The sequence below is a fragment of the Mesocricetus auratus genome, unplaced genomic scaffold, assembly GCF_017639785.1.
Source record: "Mesocricetus auratus isolate SY011 unplaced genomic scaffold, BCM_Maur_2.0 Super-Scaffold_100691, whole genome shotgun sequence".
In the NCBI taxonomy this organism is placed as follows: domain Eukaryota; kingdom Metazoa; phylum Chordata; class Mammalia; order Rodentia; family Cricetidae; genus Mesocricetus; species Mesocricetus auratus.
This window is the reverse complement of record NW_024429267.1, coordinates 52,832,127-52,848,248: the sequence shown is the minus strand read 5'-3', so window position 1 is coordinate 52,848,248 and position 16,122 is coordinate 52,832,127. Positions and strand designations below refer to the sequence as shown.

The 16,122-nt window shown below is 46.1% G+C and overlaps 1 protein-coding gene across 2 annotated transcripts in view; it reads right to left on the bottom strand.

The window, feature by feature from the left end:
- Positions 1 to 16,122, bottom strand: part of Gadl1 (glutamate decarboxylase like 1) — a 186,943-nt gene that overhangs the window by 63,319 nt on the left and 107,502 nt on the right. For both annotated transcript variants that reach the window (XM_040740152.1, XM_021230088.2), the window contains exon 12: positions 3,899 to 4,098. In XM_040740152.1, coding sequence (XP_040596086.1) covers positions 3,899 to 4,098 — 200 coding nt within the window. The remainder of the gene's footprint in view (positions 1 to 3,898; positions 4,099 to 16,122) is intronic.

Sequence of the window (16,122 nt, the reverse complement as noted above, 5' to 3'; positions counted from 1 at the left end):
TGAATAACAGCATGAAAGCAGAGGAATGTTTTTCTCAAATATTTAAATATAGGTCACAGAGCCTGCAGCGCTATTCAGTGAAATGTTAATTCCACTCAATTCAACTTGACAAACGTTTACAAACAATAAGGATTTGTTGAATTGAATTGAAATGTTAACATTTATCCTCCTGTGATACTGCGTCTGAAAGAATTAGAACGTATCTTTAGACTATAAACTCCAATCCACCCTGAGATGAATATTAACTTCAGAATAAATACTGTCATCAAATATTTATATCTTGCCTTATTTCAAGACACCTGTCATTGAGTCACTGGGAGGCTTTGGCAAAATAACACCGCATCCTGCCACATTTAAATAGTACAAGAAAATAAGAACCAGGGGCACAGCTTCCTGACTTTTATTTTGACTCAATGGGCAGGTATGAATATTTATTATAGATAGTCTCCTGTTCTCATTTCTGGGTCATTGTCTCTGTTCTTCTAGCAGAGACACTGGCCCCTTCTCTAGTTAGAGCACGTCCCTCCCAAGGCTCAACAGATTTTTCTAAAGTGTTTGTTTATCTATCTATTTATTTAATTCTGTGTGTATATGTGTGTGTGCCTGAGAGAATGTATGTGCACCATGTGTGCTCGGGAACTCACAGAGGTCACAAGAGGGTATCAGAGGCGCTGGAACTGGAATTACAGACAGTCATGACCTACTGTGTAGGTGCTGGGAGCATAACTAAGGTCCTCTGAAAAGGTAGTCAACATTCTTAGTCACCAGGAATTTCTCCAGCCCGCTCAGTATTTATAAGACTAGATGGCTGACACTCTATTTGAGTCAAGGACCTATGTCTCAGTATGACCACACCACGGTACATGTTGGCCTGGCAACAGCAGCTGATTGTCATTTCCCTCACTCAGGAATAATTAAACTGAGCTGGGCGGTGCTGGTGCACGCCAGCACTCGGGAGGCAGGGGCAGGCGGATCTCTGTGAGTTCGAGGCCAGCCTGGTCTACAGAGCGAGTGCCAGAATAGGCTCCAAAGCTACACACAGAACTCTGTCTCAAAAAACCAAAACAAACAAACATAAAACCAAAGAATAATTAAACTATCTTTGGGATTGTTGCATTGAGCTTGGTTTTGAACCTGCTAAAATACAGATCTCCTCCTGGTAGCCACTATGGGAACAAACACAACATGCAGAAAGCATAATTGAATGGCAGAGAGAAACAGGCTGTGAGCTTTGAGTCAAGCTGTGCCAGAAGTCATCATTCAGCTTTGTAAGTGACGTGGGTAATGTTACTTTCTTCATTTATCACAGTATGGGATTTCTGTTATTCACACCTGTCGACTTCAGTTCCCAGGGGGGAAAAGCCAGACCTAAAGTAAAGGTTCTAGAAGGTTAAATGACCCACAGAACTTAGTGAAAATGGAGGATTCAAACAAAGCACATCTGCAATCAAATTATCTTGGGCTAGTTTTTTAAAAACTGTGTGTGTGCATGCATGTGCCTGCATGCATGAATGCACACACATGTATGTGCACATGTGTATTCATGTTTGAGTGTGGCCACTTGCATGTCAAGGTCAGAGGATGGCCTTGGGTGCTGGCTCACACCTTCCATATTGTTTGAGGTAGGGTTCTCTACATCATAGGACCCTCCTGTCTCTGCCTCCCATTGCTCCCGAGGAGAACTGGAATTATAGGTATGTGCTCAACAGCCACATTTGGCTTTCCTTAAGTTTGGGGGGCTATACCCCTGAGTTGTCTTGCTTGCACCAGACGTGCTTACCCACTGAGCTATTATCTCCCCAGCTGTCTTGGGCTATCTCTCATTGTAACAGTTATTAATTGCTTGTGGGGTCCAGACGGTATGCGCTTCCTTTCTGAGCAGAGAAGTGACTCTATGACTGCAGAAATCTGTGAGCATGCGTTAACCTCTACTGAGGAATGTCCTCACTAGCAAGCAAGGCCAAAGGGCAGGAAAGTGTGGAAGAAGGAATTCAGATAAAGCGGTTCAAGAGACAAGTCAGGACAAAGTCTTCTTGAAGAGCTGTCTTTAGTAGTTAGCTAAACTATGCATAAATAGCAATAAAAATTGTTCATTCCTGAAATGAACCCAGAGTCCTGTGTCTCTGTTTACCATTGCCCCTTTTCCAGGTACTCATATTGCCCACTGCTATTCCGGCCACGACAATTGTTCACCTCTGGCCTAACACCACTTTGGCTATTAGATAGAATCTTTAAAACGTATTTTAACATGTTGTTACTTTTTACCAATCCAAAAGTTAAAATCTCATCACATGGCCTCTAAAACCTAGAAGGCGGTTTTCACTGTGCTGATATAATCTGCTTACCTGTGATCCCCACTATTGTTCTTGGTGAATATCTTGACAGATGGCTTTCTTTTAGATTGCACTTGTTCTGTAGCTAAAGATCTCACTGACTACTTCCATGGTGGAGTAAGTCTTAGGCGGCAAACTAACTCTGTGCTCCAGAGTGATGGTCACCAATTTTTGGCTCCAACTGAACTGTTTCTGATTCTTGTTGTGTTAAGAAATGTGTCTTGCATTGAACACAACCATAGTAATATACTATACTACTTACAGGCACTAATTCTTTTTTAATCTTTTATTATTTATGTGCATGGGTGTTTTGCTTCCATGTGTGTCTGTTTATCACATGTGTGCCTGGTTCCTTCATAGCCCAGAAGGAGGTGTCAGATCCCCTGGAACTGGAGTTGCTGACTTTGTGAGCCACCATGTGGGGTTGCTGGGAACAGACCTGGGTTCTTCAGAACAGCCAGTGCTCTTAACCACTGAGCCACTTCTCCAGCCCCCTGAGCCACCTTTCTAACCCCCAAAATACTTCTTAAAGAATAATCGCCCAGATTAATGACTCCCGTTTTCTCCAAGTCTACCTGCCCTGGTAGAGGGTACTTCCTGCCCCTTGAGGTTGAACGCTGGCCTCTGTGGGTATTGCACACATGTGGTGCACATGCACACATGTAGGCAAACACTCATACACATAGAATGAAAATAAATAAAATCTTTAAAAAACTATCTGAAATAACTTCCATTATTGTTATTTTGCTGGAGTAGAACTGAGGTAGAGGGGTTCACACACTTTTCCAAGCTATGCAGCAGGTAAATGGGAACATACATTTTGAATTGATTTGTCCCACCTGACATGGTGGTCCAAGCCCTTAATCCCAGCACTAGGGAGGCCATGGCAGGTAGATCTCTAAATTCAAGGCCAACCTGGTCTACATACTGAGTTCCAGGACAGCCAGGCCTGTTACACAGAGAAACCCTGTCTCGAATAAAAACAAAATGAAAATTGGACTGGTTTGCCCTTCTCCTGTGCTTAGTGGTAGACCAGATTTGAGAGCACAGCTGGAGGAGGACGGAACCATGGTTCTCTGCACGCTCAGCACCATCAGGTTCCCGTGGCTGATAAAACACAGGATGAGGAAGTTTTGATTTCTTTGAGAAAAAAAAATCCAGATTCGGAAAGGCTAATTTTGAAAGTATATAATTAGTTTATCCATTTTTGAGACAGGACCTGTCTATATAGTCACAGCTGGTCTTGAACTCCCAGAAATCCTACTGCCTCAGCCTCCTGAATGCTGTGGTTACAGGTATACACCAACATTCAGGTTTTTCAAGAATATTTATTATGTTTCATTTATCCTGCTTTCCTACCTGAATGTGACCCTCAGGACTTCTTGGCACACACTTGTAAGACATATATTAGGTACTAAAGAAACACTGTGGGCAAAAAGGTGTAGAATCTACCAATGCTATTTCCATTTGGTCTTTCTGAGAGACAGACAGACAGACAGACAGGCAGACACACACACACACACACACACACACACACACATGCACGCACGCCCACATGCACATACCTAGACAGGGCAAGGGCACGGTTAACTCTCTCCTCCAGTCCTAACGTGCCCAGGGCCTTCCAGGTCATCCAGAACTTGAAGGCATCAGGTCTCCTGCTGCACTGGATGGATTTGTCTCCCGTGTCGTAGCTGACATCATAGAACTTATCCTGCTGGAACAGGTAGGTCGCTTTGGCAGAGTAGCACTTCTTAAGAAGATCCTTTGAAGGAGAAAGTAAGGAGAGTCGGAGCCCATTCATTTTAGACTAAGCTCCAAGTCAAATATACACAAAGCAACCTGTCTGACCTTCTGCTTCCGGTGCCCGAGGCTTGAATTGCTGCTGGCTACAGAGGGTGGATACAGACTGTGCGTGAAGGTGGAGACCCAGAGCTCACCCAGGAGCAGGCAGTGCCTGACCCACCCTCCAGGTGTCACCAAGGGCAAAGAGGGGCTAAGAGGACCAAAGACTCCATCTCCATGGCACAAAGACCTATAAGACTCCATCTCCATGGCACAAAGACCTGTTTCTCAAAAGAAACAAATCTCTAAGTCACTCCAAACTCCTCCAAGAGAAAACCGAATCTTAGTCCATTCTGTCACACTAAACAATTTCACAGGCAAAGCCTAAGCTTTTTAAATCCCCTACTTTCCAACAGGGACCACAGCTTGAGGGAGGAACTGATCCAGTGGAACAGCTAAAAACAACTCAGCCAGTGTTTTCTCATCCCAAAACGTCAGCCACCAGTGATCCTTTGTTTGTTCCGTCCTGATTTTATTTGAGACCAAACTCTATTCCCATGTCCAGACTGGTGACTAAGAACTCAGGAACAAGTGACTCTGCTTGTTACCAGTCGACTGTCTTCTGCTATTTGAAAAGAAGCCATGCTGTCTTTAGTATCAGAAAGAGTTCACACAAGCCAGTCACCCACAGCCCTGCGGATTCCTAGGAGTCCTTGTAAGGGCCACCTGCTCCCCTCCTTTGACCATTTACCATGTCCCATGTACAAGCTCAGATTTTGGCTTGAGTTTGTCTCTGCTTTATGTTAACTGCAAACCAGTAGAATATGCACAGTGTACACATGAATTGTGAACGTCAGTGATCCTACGCGTGGCCTCGACTCTCCACCTAGAGATTGCCTTCCTTTGGGTCCCCTTTCAAGCTTCTTCCCTCTACCCCAGCCTCCCCACTGGCCCATCCTGGTCAGCTCATACTTGGCTGTGTCTGCTGGCATTGCTGCTGTACAGTCTCCGTGTCATCAGCAGTCCAAGCATGTTTTCTCTATGTGTGACCACTGCCAATCTGTCGGCACACCCACAGAACTTACTCTCTGCCGGGCACATAGCACCCTTGCTAAGTGACCAGGACAATGGCGTCCCTCCCTGAAGCTCATGCTTTCTCCATCTCACTAATGAGTGGACTGAGCAGGAGAACTCTCAGGAAGCAGACTCTCACTGAAGGAAGCAGGTCACGGGGGTGAAATGCGGGACTTTGTAGCAGAGCCCGCTGTCTGCCTCATTTCTGCTTCCCGTTCCATCAAGTTTCGAGAGAATGAGGAACAGTCACTGAGCTGCCGGCCACCATGCCGCCCTTCCATGATGGATTGTGTCTCCTAAAACTGGAAGCCACAGTGGACCCAGTCTCCCTTAAGTTGCTTCTTGTCTGGTATTTGGTTACAGCTGTGAGAAAAGTCACTAATAAATCCAGGGTCCTAGAACATATTCTGAGCTTACCAGAGAGAATGCATTAAACATTTTTTTTTGCTTTGATTAGCTTCCATGTAAAGAACAGAACTAAAACATTCAGGTAACACCTTCTAAATGAAGATGAGTTTCTCCAATGGGGGACTAACTTCCCTGCCCACATGGCACAGAGATGGACTCCCTTACTGCTCTAACTGTAGGTCACTGCATCTCTTAATGCTCACAGGAGGAGCTTCTTTCTTCAGTAGATGGTGACTGGCACAGACTCAGAGCCGGCCATGCAGCAAGTACAGTATCTGTATCACACCCTCCTCCCAAGGCCCACGGATCATTTGGGGAGTGCAGTCAGAATGCTTATCAGAAACCAGGGATGAAGCCGGGTGGTGGTGGCACACACCTTTAATCCCAACACTCGGGAGGCAGAGGCAGGCGGATCTCTGTGAGTTCGAGGCCAGCTTGGTCTACAGAGCGAGTGCCAGGACAGCCTCCAAAACAATACAGAGAAACTTTGTCTCAAAAAACAAAAACAGAAAGAAAGAAAGAAGAAAGGAAAGAAAGAAAGAGATAAAGAAAGAAAGAAAGAAAGAAAGAAAGAAAGAAAGAAAGAAAGAAAGAAAGAAAGAAGGAAAGAAAGAAGGAAAGGAAAAAGAAAGAAAGAAGCTGTGGACGACTACACAGGAACTGCTTTCCAGACACAGTGGATGTGCAAATGAGCTCACTGTGGTTATAGCAGCATGGACTAGACCTGTGAACTCAAGCCAGACAAGTCCCAGCAAAGATATGGGGAAGGTGGACATGTGGTCTCACCTCTGGCTGAGAAGCTTTTGGAAACTGATAGTGAAGAACCAGTTTTCTTTAAGGGTGTCTCTCCTGGTGTGTTGACCGTGCTTCTGTGACAGCCACTTGCCCAGGTTTATGGACAGTCCAAATTGGACTGATGAGTTTAAAAACAAAATAAGAAGGAGTTGGGAGAGTAAATAAGATCAAAACACACTGTACAAAATTCTCAAAGAACTAATAAAAACTAAAAAAAGGAAAAAAAATGAGTTTCCAATTTTAATAGCATTGCTGTCTTCTGTGAATAGTAATAGGGGTCTAAACATGTTTCATTACAAAAAAAACATAGCTTTACACAATGTGAAACATTATATAAGAGATGTGAGGAGGAAATTCCAAATCTCTATAAAACAACAGTTGAAGGCGCATTGGTCATCCTGGCCCAAATGGCCATTCTTGGTGGTTACTGCAAAAAATAGATTTCTCTAACCTGAGCATCAAGGTAGAGAAAGTTCCTAACTTAAGGTTACTTGGGTTTCCCCCAACAATCTCTAGACTGATCACAGGTATGGTCACAGAATCTCCCCCACTGCAGTGGTTAGAAATATGTTTACTCTTTCCACAGCAACTTCAGTCTGATGATATGACATCAAAAGGCCACTGCATATGTTCTCATGACACAGCATGCAGGGGTCACATACTTCCCCTCCCCTTGTGACTGTGAGATTTGAGAAGAATCTCGAAACCAGTGAGCTTTGGGTGCTGGGGAAATGGTTCAGTTAAAATAAAATAACTTGCCATGCTATCATGAGTTCAATGTCTTGGAACCCACATTAAATGCAATGAAACTTGACATGGGTTTCTGAGAATGTTTAGTGACCTTGCAGGGGACCTGTGTTGAGTTTCTTGTACCCACGTAGTGGTACATAACCATCTCTAACTCCAGTTCCAGGGGACCCAATGCTCTCTTTTGCCCTCCATGAGTTCCTTCATGTACATGTTACACATAAACTCACACAGGCATGCATGTATACATATAAGCAAAGTAAGTAAAGAAATAAACCATTAAGAACAAACAGGCATGTGTATGTAATATTAGCACCAGGGAGGTAAAGACTGAATGATTGGGCTATTGGCCAGCCAGTCTAGCCCAATCCAGTTCCTGGTAAAAATGAGAGATCCTTCAGAAGCAAATAACATGGGCAGTGCCTGAGGCACAATACTCAAGGTTAACCCAGGGTTTCTACAGTATGTGTACTGCTTTTTTTTCTATCTCAGTCTCTATTTCTGTCTCTGTCTCTATCTCTGCCTCTATCTCTCTGTCTCTCTGGCTATGCTCTGTCTCTCATGCGTGTGCACCCATGCACAAACTTCTGCACACAGGGACACACGTATATGCACAATACACACATACATACACACACAAAACAAAGCAAAACACTGAGTATCAGCCACGTCTCATGCAAGCCTCGGGGGCTGATGGGAGTGACTGAGACGGGACGACCTTTTCAGAAGACAAACCACAGGTCACAGGTGGTTTGCAAGTAAAGAAGACGAGGGAGCAGGACAAGAGTGATGGTTCTTCAGCAGTGGCACAGTTAATCTCACTGATCAGAGATATCCTCCTGCCTGCGAAAGCTCCATAAAACAATAACAAAACAAAACAAAACAACAACAACAGAAAGCCACCGAGGGCCTGAGATCTAGTTATCAAAAATAAACGGAGAGATTTATTTCATTAATAAGTGGGTGGGCTGTCTGTTAGTTTCAGGACATGCATCAACCAGGAGAGGAGAAATAATGTTTTGTAATACATACAGTAAAAGTCAGCATTTAAAAATATTCCCTGCTTCATATTGTGCTAATGGTCAGAAGGGCGATGTTCTAACATTTGTGTTCACACCCTTGGTCCTAGCAGGGTAATAAGAATCCAGCTGCAAGAATCTAGAGAGAATGTTAGTTATGGTTTAATGGGGGTATTAATTCAAATTGTCCTTAGTGATGACCAGACAAGGTGTTAGGACTGACACTGTGGCAAGTGAAGAAACCAATTCCTATTCCAACCAAATAGGGATTTGCGCAGATTTTATTACGACACCTATATCTGCAAGCCCAACTAGATCTGGATCAAATGGTACTGATCCTCGGAACCGTGTCCCTTACTCTCCTGTAGTCCTCTGTGTTGGTCCCGTTCCTAACAGATCAGCAGCCAGCCTCAGGACTGGGATGGCTGAGGGGGACCTGTGATCCTGAGGAGAAGCTGTTTGTAGGGAACAGATTGCAGGAGAGACCTGTCTGCTCCTGGCACTGCTGACAAAGCCCCTCACCGCAGTCAGCCTTTCCAGTCTCTATAGCCACCCCCACCAGCCTCAATCTTGGGCTGTATTGTTTATTGCGATAAGAATCTGGACTGAGTCAGCCTAGACAGAAGCCCTGCTCCTGATTTCTGACCACCTGCATTGTTCTTCACCCCTCTCTCTTGGCTCCAACTCTCCCCAAGAACCCTGTTAAGTCAATTTAACTTGATTGTCTTTGGTTAGTAACGCCCTCTTTCCTGTCCCTTCCCAATGCTGTGTGACCACAGACTTCTTACCGAGTCACTCTGTTCAGAGTCAATCCTATTTCTCTGATGAGATCTTCTTTCCCCATGGAACTGGTTGCTGAAAGCATTCTGTTTTTATGTTATTATATTCTTGATTTCTTGTATGTATGAGTGCTGTGTATGTGTGTACGGGCTAGTTTTTGTGCCAACTCAAGAACAGCTACAGTCATCCGAGGGGAGGTGGCCTGAATAAAAAAAAATGCCTCTATGGAGTAGGCAAGCCTGTAAGGCATTTTCGTAATTAATGATTGATGTTGGAGGGGTCCAGCCCATTGTGGGTGGGGCTGTCCCTGGGCTGGTGGTCCTGGGATCTGTAAGAAAGCAGGCTGTGCAAGCCATGGGGAATCAGTCAGTAAGCAGCACCCTCCACGGCCTCTGCACCAGCTTCGGCTTTTGATGATAAACTCTGATATGGAAACACAAGCAAACTAAACACTCTCATCCACAAGTGGCTTCTGGTCATGGTGCTTCTCCACAGCAGTAGAAACCTTAACTAAGACAGCATGTGTCTACGCACATGTATACAGGGGCGAAATGACAAGGCTGGGCATCACTCCCTGTCACTCTCCACCTTATTGCCTTGATGCAAGGTCTCTCACTGAAACCTAGACCTTTTCTGGGGAACCACTATGCTACAGCAATCCTGCTGTCCATACTCTCCTCTGCTCCTTTTTACAAAGGGTGGTAGGGATTTGAACTCTTGTCCTTATGCTTGCAGAGCAAGTGCTCTTACCCACTGAGTCATCTCTTTAGTTAGTGCTTTTTTGTTTTGTTTTGTTTTTAATGTTCTGTTGCCCAGCTTCTGTTCTCTTTAGTACAACACATACAGAGGGACACCGCTCCCCCCCACCTTAAACTTCTCATCTCAACCTTCTGCTGGTCAAATCTACTCTGCAAGGATGCCTGGGAAACATTCAATGGAAGAGTCAGGCCCTTTTGTCTGCGAAGAGCTCAGGGTAGATTATAAAGACAAGCAGGAGAATGGAGAGCAGTTTTCTTTTTCACTCTGCATCGCAACGCCCAATCTAGCACATTTGATAACCATAACCAGAGCTGACATTTTCTGAAGTCAGATTACGTATCTAGACACTGTATGATGATGGCATTTAAATTTAAATTCCCTAGGTCATGTGTCTCAGATGGTGGACTTAGAGTTCAAACCAAGGAAGCTTGGGGTTGGGGCTTGACCTCTTAGTATATTAGCTTTCACTGCTTAAACAATGGATGCTCAAATGCACGTGGAAAGAGTAATTGGATCTGGTGATATTTCAGGGTGTTGTCAGAGCACAGCTCAGACAGTGGACTGCGGCTTCCTGTCCAGATCACCCAAGCCACCTTTGACTTCCAAGGGGACCATCCAATTTAGCCGCCTTTATCCCAGCAGTCTGTGACCATACAGACTACCTAGAGTGAACGAACATTCTGCAACACATACACACACACACACACACATGCACGCACACACACATATAAAATAATTAAAAAGATGCAATTGAGAGGGACCAGGATTTTGGAGGAATTAAAAGGGAAAAAATGGAGTGGGGTAGACATGGTCATATTCCATTGTATATACATATGAAATTGTCAAGAATAAAAATGATTAATATTTTGAAAATCAACTTAAAAATGACCAGGCCTGCTAACTGACTCCATTTATTTACCAGTAGATAGACATTTTGAGTATCTTGATATACACAGAAAGCTGTGTCAGGCTCTGCTGATGAGATGGTGAATCAGAAAGCCACTGGCACTGAGAGTTTCTGATGGGAGCAGGAGGCAAACTGCACAACAGGTGTTAGGAGCAAGGTGCCAACGAGTTCAGGGTCAGGCACCTTTCATCACTTAGCGATGCCACACAGGGCTCTGCAGAGGGAACACATTAGCCCAGGGCTGAAACAGGGAGGTTAGGTAGGGTGACATTACCTATTAATTCTGCATAATTAGAGTTAACTAACAAGGCAAGGGATGGCTACAGAGCTGGCTGGAAGGCAAAGAATGGTCAAGGAATCTTAAAGTCATGAGGAGGAGGATTTATGAGATCTTTGCAGGCTCCCGCAGACATTAAACTTTGTTTCTGATCTGGGAAAATGAAGACAGAATGAGGCAGCATAGAGTCTGCTTTTGATGTAGCTGTAGGTATCAGCTAGGCAGAGTTACTGAACAGCTAGCTGGGCATCCTGTGCCCCGCAGAAGAGAGGATGTTTATTCTGCGCACTCAACAGGCATGTTGGGGGACAGCTCATGATCCAATGCCCACTGGGGACAGCCCTTGATCTCTGAGGAAAGCCCTGTCCCACTTCTGTCTGGGACACGCCTCTGCTTCTGACCCCTCCCAGTAGTGGTCCCTCACTCTCTCTTGAACTCTCTTGTTTGGGAAGAAAGTCACAGAGCTGGCTGTGGGCACTCTGCCCCTCGCTGTTTATCCAATGAGTACTACAGCCCGCACTCGCGTTTCCTGTGGAGTGACATATTTGCCCACTGTAGAGTCAGCACAGCACAAACCAGCAGAGGGAAGTAACTGAATATAATAAAGTTCTTACAGGAAATCTTAGCCCAGTGGGTGGGGTTGCCCATGGGTGGCGTTGTTCTTGCTCTCCCTCCAACAAATGTAGCTGAGCCTGGCTATTGTCTATACCTGCCCTTCGCAAGAGGGTCTCCAAATGCCTCAGTCAGTTCAGAGACAGGCAGATTCGGCCTTCTCCAGGGATGAGCCTCCTGAGAGTTACCTGGTTGCGAGCAGTCATTCCTAAACACAACTGTATACAGGCAACACTGACATGGAAGGTTGTATTTGTGTGTGTGTGTGTGTGTGTGTGTGTGCACGTGTGTGTGTGTGAAACAATCACTTAAAAAGCAGTCGTAAATTTGAAAGGGAGTTGAGGAACACTGAAGGAACTAAAGGGGAAGAGGAAGGAAGAAAATGACATAAATACTTAAATACTCATGTCTGAAATTCTCAAAACAAATGTCTATTATTGTTATTATTAGGAAAGAAGCCTCCGCATACTTCCAGGAAAAGTCAAGGAAGGCATCTTGTGAAATGACAGTGGACCAGAGAAAGAAGGAAGATGGGAGGGGGAGAGGCAACGGAGCAAACAGACAAAGGGAAAGGAGTGGGGGGAATGAATGAATGAATAGCGTGGGAATCAAGGCACAGATTCAGTGCTAAAGCTCAGGTCATGTGGTGGCAGCTGTCCCAACTGAGGTGGACACATAGACACTTGGGAGGCTGCTTTGGTTAAAGAGCGTCAACTCCTCATGACACAGACCCACAAGGCACCCATAGAGGCAGATCTGCCTTCATGGAACAGAGATATGCCATTGTCCCAAATCTTGCCTCTTGAGTCACCTTGGAGTCCCCCAAGAAGGTGAATCTTTGAGACTGGCACCCTTTGCTAGATGGGGGCAATTATCCATGACTGCAAGTCTACACTTGGAAGGGAAATTTTCACCCACTGAGAACCACCCTGCTCTCCCAACCAACAATAAGGACCTTGACTGAGCAGGCATGGGTGGGACCACGCCTTGACCAGTACTTGCCACACGCTTCCCTCTTGCCTCCTGCCTCAATTCTGTCTCTGTCTATGCCCACGGATCATGGAGGGTGACTGGGTCCTATTACCCATTTCTCTTCCCAATGTGGCCACACTGACTATATCTCCTCTGTTGTTTGCGTCACCGGTGTTTAGGTGTTGTATAAGAATGGGTGGTCAAGTCTAGCTTCTCGGAGCTGTCTGGGCCCTAAAACCTCTGGTTACAATACGGGTGTGTCAAAATCTTATGGAACACAGAAGACTGCTCCGTTTTGATCCAACTTGGGGAAACTCGTACGTGAGCACAGCACATTTAGGAATCTACCACCCTTGTCTAAACAGGCATTGTTGAATGACACAAGAAAACTCCAGCAGAACCCGCCCCTCCATCCAGCCTCCCCCATCCTCAGGTCTTCAAACCAGGGCTTCTTAGACTTTAAGTCTACAAACCATGTATATGAGGCTGGGGAGATGGGGCATCAGTCAAGCTCACACTACACAAGCATGAGGACCTGAGTTCTTATCCCCAACACCCATGTAAAATCACCAGGCCTGATGGTGTGGGTTTGTAATTCCAGCGATGGGGAGGTGGATCCCTGGGGATTGCTGGTTAGCTAGTCTAGCCAGGTAGGCAGATCAAGTGAAAGTAAAAGACCCTATTACAAAACAACAAATATAATAAAGTGGAGAGTAAGTGAAGACACTGCAGGCTATCCCCTGCTCCTACAACATGCATGCACACACTGAATGTACAACCCCAGCTGTGTGTGCCTGCACACATGCGCGCGCGCGCACCCGCACACACATAAAATAGAAATCATTTACCTCTAATAAGTCACAAAGAAAGGTATTTTAAAACAATCCCTCTACCTCGGGTCTATGAAACCTCTTTTCCTAGTCTCACGGGTGTTAATGGCTGATGCTGGGGTGTGGGCCTCACACACCTCTGCAGCTAAGGTCTGTTTATCTATTTGCAGTCCCCCATCAACTCTGAGCAACCAGGCCTTGTATCCTGAGCCTCAGTTCTCACAGAGTCCGCAATTTGTTCCATGTCCCTCTTGAGCCCAGAGACGGCATCCATCTCCTCGTGAGCCCTTTCTGCTGTCACTTCCCTTAAGACCTTACGTGTGTGTGTGTGTGTGTTACTTACTTCATTCTTTTCTTCTCACCGTTCCAAGCTTTCTTCATTGTGTTCCAGTGAAAACTAGAGTCTTCTGGAACACAGCAGCTAACTTGACTAAGGGCTTTCCTTGATGGCACTGAACTTCGTCTTTGAACTTGCCTGAGTCTCTCTCATCCTGACCTGCTTCTGTTGGATCACTTTTCAGGGAATGGCTGCATCTCCTTTTCCTGCCCCTTTGAGGTATTTCCCTGGCCACGGCCGTCGTCCGCAGACCCCTCGGCTCTTACAATCTTACCACCCCACTCCTTTACTGGCTGTGTCGCCTGGGGAAGAAGTGTGATGGCGTCTCAGGTGCTTGCAGACACATTTTGGAAGAGCTGGTCAGCAGCCTGCCACGCCCCTACACAGGCCGGTGAACTTGTCACCTCGCCTTTCCAACCTCTCAGTTCGTACCTTCCGGTCAGCCACAGCCACTGGAAATGCACCCGTACTGTCAGCCTTCTGTGACTGGCTCGGTCAAGGCCTGCCTGCTTTAAGCTGGCTGCAGGAAACGTCCAGTGTATGTGGGTGTGGTGTCCAGCAGTGTAAGACTTTCCCTCCTTCATCAGTTAACTCCGCAGCGGCCAGAGAAGGAGTGCTGTATGAGAGTTTAATTCACGATACCACGCAAGAAAGATTTAGTATGCTCTCTTGGTCTTCCGCCTTCAGCCTTCAGGTTGATAACCTCTTGAGAACTCTTGAGCCGCTGTTTGCAACTCAGTCTGGTTTCTCTTTTCCAGGATGCTCTGAACATGATTTGGAAAGCCATCCTGTCAGCTCTGGGCCCCAGGGCAGAGAAGGCAACTGGACGCTTTGTGAATATGGAGGGCACAGCTCTGCAGGTCTTTGTGATCTCGGTCCAGTCCTCTGCTGGAAGCAGCTCCCGTGGGCTGACTCTTCCCTCTTCGACTGCCTGGATCCTTTCCTTTCATGGCCCTACAGCAGCTCACAGATAGAGCCCAGAAACAGCAGCCTTCAGGGCATGGGTTTCTTAGTCAGGACAGGAGAGGGATGAGAGGGAAGGGGAGGAAGAAGAGAAGAGGGGGAGAGGGGAGGGGACAGGGTAAGGAAGAAATGAGTGGAAGTGAAGGGTGAGGGAGGGGAGGAGAAGGGGAGGAGAGAAAGAGAAGGAACAGGCAGGGGGCGGTAGCAGAGACAGGGGTTGGGGAAGACATGGCCGACATGAGCCGACATCACAGGTGCTGAACCAGTGTGGCGTCTGTGGAAACCACGAAGCCTCACAGACTGCCAGGTGCTCACTGTCGCACAAAGCCCACCCCACCCCTTCTTACAGGAAGCGCCGCTAAGTTTTCAGCCACAGGGATTTTCAGAGTTGAAGAACACTTTCTCCTGAAGAGTCCACAGTTCTCCCTTAACCCCCATTAAGGTTGGCATAAGCTGACCAGAGACTGAAGAGGCTGAGCTAGAAAGGTGTCTTTAAGGAATGCAAGTTAGCAGTTGGAACCATGACAGTGCCTACCGGACACGGGGAAGTTAGACTCAGTTTCCCCGAGGCCTGTAAGCGCTTCTATAGATAGGGGGGCATTTGACAGGGCGGGATCACTTGGCAGTCCTGCCCCTGCCCTACTAGCATTAGAAATAGCCCGTCTGGGCTTCTCTCAGAGCAGAGGGAGATTTTCCCGTCTCCGCTGGGTGTCTATCAGCACACCTTCTCTGCTAATGATGATCTGAAATGGCTTTCAGGTTCTGACGACAGCCCACCACACAAAATTATTTGTAATTAAGGACAGACGCAGTGCCAGCCCGCACACACACAAGCTGAAGCACACTTTACTACTGCAGTGAGTGAATGCAGCCTGGCACTGTCTGTTCCATCCCGTTTCGTTCCATTCACTGAAGGAAAAATGAGCCAGGCTGGTGTCTCTTGTAATGACTCTGTAACTCAAGAGCAATCGGTTCAATGGGAGTTAACCTCAAGTCACATTAAAATTCCCCCTTCTATTTTCACAAATACTAATACAAATGTCTTAGTCCATAGCAAAGTAATTAGAATTTTCCATATGTATTAAGGGCCATGTTATTGTTATTATTATTATTATTATTATTTCAGCTTCCAGGTGACACTGAGGAGAGGCTACTCTTCTGATGGGTCCTAACTTCATCCTGGAAAATCCTTATCTGGGGTTGGGGAGATAGCTCAGTGGGTACAGTTCTTGCTCTGCAAATGTGAGGACCAGAGTTCTTCTCCTCAGGCGGATATGCTGACCTCTCTGTAATTCTAACTCAAGGAGGGGATCCTTAGATCAACCTGACCAGTGAAACCAACCTTATAGGTGAGCTCTGGGTTTGACGGAGAGATCCTGCCTCAGGGAATAAGGTGAGAGAGTAATTAAGGAAGATTCTCTAATAATCTTGGGCTTCAGGGTGCATACTCTTGCATGTGAACCCACAAATGTGCCCCCTCCCCCGCACGCACACACACACACACACACACACACACACACACAC